Source organism: Habropoda laboriosa, unplaced genomic scaffold, assembly GCF_001263275.1.
Source record: "Habropoda laboriosa isolate 0110345459 unplaced genomic scaffold, ASM126327v1 scaffold113, whole genome shotgun sequence".
Lineage (NCBI taxonomy): Eukaryota > Metazoa > Arthropoda > Insecta > Hymenoptera > Apidae > Habropoda > Habropoda laboriosa.
Window position 1 is genome coordinate 530,254 of NW_017100216.1, and position 4,073 is coordinate 534,326.

General features: G+C 41.6%; 1 protein-coding gene across 3 annotated transcripts in view; it reads right to left on the minus strand.

Annotated features, from left to right (window-relative positions):
* Nucleotides 1-1,426: 1,426 nt before the first annotated feature.
* The window catches only part of LOC108570861 (glutathione S-transferase 1-like), a 5,535-nt gene continuing 2,888 nt past the window's right edge, over nt 1,427-4,073 (minus strand). For all 3 annotated transcript variants that reach the window (XM_017932791.1, XM_017932790.1, XM_017932789.1), the window contains 2 exons: nt 2,163-2,330; nt 1,427-2,078 (listed from right to left, as the gene is read on the minus strand). In XM_017932791.1, the coding sequence (XP_017788280.1) occupies nt 1,941-2,078; nt 2,163-2,330 (306 nt within the window). In that variant the 3' untranslated portion in view covers nt 1,427-1,940. The remainder of the gene's footprint in view (nt 2,079-2,162; nt 2,331-4,073) is intronic.

The following is a 4,073-nucleotide window of genomic DNA, read 5'->3' on the forward strand; positions in this document are numbered from 1 at the left end:
ACGAAGAAGAATTAGATTACAGAGGGTGAATTAAATTCCTCGAAGTATAATTATCCAGCCGAAAAGTCGGTTTGAATTTATAAAGAGATCAGGTTGTTTCTATTTTTGAAAGAACCAGTAGAAAGAAGAATGAAACCAAGGTTGTTCCATATACGGCTCTGCTCGCGGATCGGAGAAAATGTAGTAAGTGGTGCTAAGCAGGAAAATCGCCGGAAGATGCAAGGTATTAATTCCTGCAAATTACGGCCGAATGTGCGATTCACCGATCGAGACACGAAACAAAGACAGAACCAGTCTCGATGCAATGAAAAAAACTGGGACAAGGAAATAACGATTACGTGTAGACTCGTTCAGGCTGTTGTTAGCGCCGTTTTGACCGTGAATTTTCTTGATTGCCGATTCTAAACCCCGTTCTGACTTCCGTGCGCGTTATGACACCGAATAAATGCCTCAAAGAGGTAAAGTGTAGTATCTATCAAATGGAAGGCCAACAATTCGAAACTCTGTTCTGACTTCCGTAAGCGTTATGACACCGAAAGATGCTTCGGAAATTAATTGTTCCTCTCTTGGTATCTGTTGATGCAAGAAAATAAAACGTTTTCGAAAACAATCGGAAGATCACAATGATCAAGATTTCGGTCACAATGTTCACGATTAAGAAATCGTAGACGGTTGCACAGGGTGGACCATGTGAAACGGACTATCTAATTATCTTCTCTAGCCCTGGTGAACGAGAAAATGTTTATTCAAAGGGTGAACAACATGGAAGAAAAGTTTTCTCGATGGAAGAAATGACGAAAAATGAAAGGAAGTTTCACGTTTGATTTAAAATTTCAGAGTTAAAGAACATATTATTGGTCTAAATGCACATCAATGTTTACTACAATATACAGTAGAAAAAAATATGTACACTTTGGCTCATATGTTTAATCGCAGAATGCAAAAGTGCGACGTAATTCAATTCATTTCAATTCGTAGTATATCGAACACACGGCAGAGTGAAGTTTATCATCCTCGCTTAATTCATTTTTTTCCTATAGTTCCTTTCAGCTTTACTACATTTTAACGAATGCGATTAAATTAAAAAAAAAAAAAAACAGAAAAAAATGGTATTCATAGAAAAAATTTTCTACCATATTATTCACCCTTGGGGACCATTTAAATTGCGTATAAAAATTGTCTCGTACCACCGTAGCTAGAGAAGATAATTAGGTGGCCTGTTTCACGTGGTCCACCGTGTACAGCGGATTCTGATTAAACCACATTAATTGCGAAACCACAGTGCAAACCTGTCCAAAGCAAACAGAACGTTCTTGTCCTGATTTCGTGATGTTCTCGAGTATGCAAAACGAAAGAACGTCAGCCTCTTGATAATGGAGTATCTCTATGGAGGACAGAAGAATTCTATATCGTTTCGTGATCGTTGCTTCTTGGAATCTCGAAGTGGTGAGTGTCGATCTTTGTTTACTACGTATTCCAGCGATAACAAGGTAGGAAAACAGATTTAAGCATGTGTTTAATCAGCTACACAAGTTATCTACCCTTCCGGGAAATATCATGTCCGGCGAAATGATACGCGACAGCGTATCTGTTGACAAAAGTGCATCCAAAGCTGCAGTCGACCGTTGAGCTGCACGCCAGTCCATGGAACAATACGCCTTTATCACCAACGACTGTCCATGCTAGTTTTTTTGCAAGGAAAAAATGAATTTAGGAGGATATGGATTTATCGTGATCGAGCCTTTTGTTGCACATGCGTATGATTATTAACAAAAAAAAAAAGGAAACGAAACAAATGATCGAGTCTTTTGTTGTACATGCGTGTGATTATTGACAAAACACACACAGGCACACACACACACAAATGATTATTCTGTTTTGTGTAGTAGAATAATATGGAGATTATGAAGTACAATTTGTTCGAGAGATTTTTCTTCGTTTTAGGCGAGTTTAGCGCGGATCATGGACTGTAATTGATTGTTGCCTCCGAGATTGTACTGTTTGTAGCCTGGAAGTTCCTCCTCGCATCTTTGCAACCAGGCCTTTACGTTAGGATATTCATCCATATTCACCAGAATCTGGAAAAAAAAACCATTCAGAGGAATACATTCTAATCCTCGAGGCATAGTTAGATCCATTTGAATAAAGACAAAAGGACTTACGGAGGAACTAGACGCAGTTGCTGCGCAGCTGATGTCCGCGATAGTGTAAGAATCGCCAACGAGCCACTTCTTACCCTCCAGAAATTTGTTCAGGTAGTCGTACGATTCCTTCCACATCTTCATCTTCTCCTCGGGAACCGCTTTTTCGTTGTAGAAAAGAATCGGTTTCTACGATAATTAGATAGAAAAACTCATGAGGCGTAATAAAAAGAAAGGATAAATGAGTAAAAAAGAAATATGTCAATGAAAGAATGATTAGTAGTAAAAATATGTATGCTAAAAACAAGTGCACTTCAATGTCACAAACTCCAACGGGCATGTTGAACAATCTGTGACATGTTTGCATCATAAACAGCTGTGTTGTAGCCTGCTCGGCGCCAAACATCCGGACGCATATTTGCTATCTATAATATAAGGATAAATGAAATCATCGAAATTGGTGCGTTGCGACTCGTACGCGTCCCCAGTGTTGAATGTCGTTCTTCCTGGAACGTCTGATCCCAACGTCACTTTCTACTGATATTGTAAGCTATACGACGCTAACGTTGCGAACTAATCTTTGGTACATTCTACTTCTGCTACATACGAAATTCAACTTCCTTTTTTCCCTCTGATCTCATTAGTTTACATGGTGAACACAGCTGTGAACAATTGCTTTCCTCCTCGGTATTTCTCTCTTGAGACAGAGAGACAGAGAAATACAAATCCCCCGTAGGATTACATGGTTCGAGCGAGAGCCCAGTTGCCAGTCAGAAGTATACACGTGCACGTCGGAAAACGAGCCGCCGGTAGTTGGCCCATCACGGACAAAAATGTGCAGTTAGCTGACTTTATTAGACGCCGTAAAAAGTACATAGGATGCTCAGAAACTTCCTGCCGGTATCGCATAATGCTCCTTGCGCGTATATATACGCGCGGAAAGGAGAATCGCATTAACCACGCGCAATAAACGTGTTTCCCTTATTTCGAGCATTCAAGTAGTCGAATCTATTTTCGATCGAACCGATTTGCATACTGCGCGACGCGACAAGAGTCAATTCAGAGGATAAAAAATCTTTGAAAGGGATTCGAAGGTTTAAGTACTGGAACACCCACAACACGATCGCCGCCCCCGTCGAAGCATTGTCAACACAGAACGACGCGCCGTGTGCCACCGTCGAAGCATTGTCGACACGGACCGACGCGCCGTGTGCCACCGTCGAAGCATTGTCGACACGGACCGACGCGCCGTGTGCCACCGTCGAAGCATTGTCGACACGGACCGACGCGCCGTGTGCCACCGTCGAAGCATTGTCGACACGGACCGACATCCCGTGTGCCATCGTCGAAGCATTGTCGACACAGAACGACGCGTCGTGTGCCACCGACGAAGCATTGTCGACGCATACCGCCCCCGTATGATCTGCGATTATCATCACTGAACTCTTGGTGAAAATCACGTGTTTGGCTTAGAGCACGGCACACGGCACATCCCTCACAATTTTCCGACGACAGCAAACGTGTTAAAAAACATTAACCCCTTAACACGTTCGCTGCCACCAGAGAATTGGTAGCACGCGGAGCAATACATTCTGGACCGTATATGTCAGTGAACTGGCAGTGAACGTGTTAGACAGAGAAAGTGGATACATCCGCTGCAGTAAAACGGTTCTCTGTATGTAGTTCGAAGAAATCTATCTACCATCACCGAAATAAATATATCAGGTTTCTACGTTTACATTCTATATCCTTTCCTATCGCGTGTTATCGTATGGCACCGTAAAATTCTAAGATATAAACACTAGTCATTCTTTAATGGCTCGGTTAGTTTATAAGAAAGCTGACCTCAGCTATTACTTATCGTTGGTCAATTTTTTAAACAACAAAAATTGCAAGAGGTCATGCAAGAGAAAATTATTCCATAGTATAAAA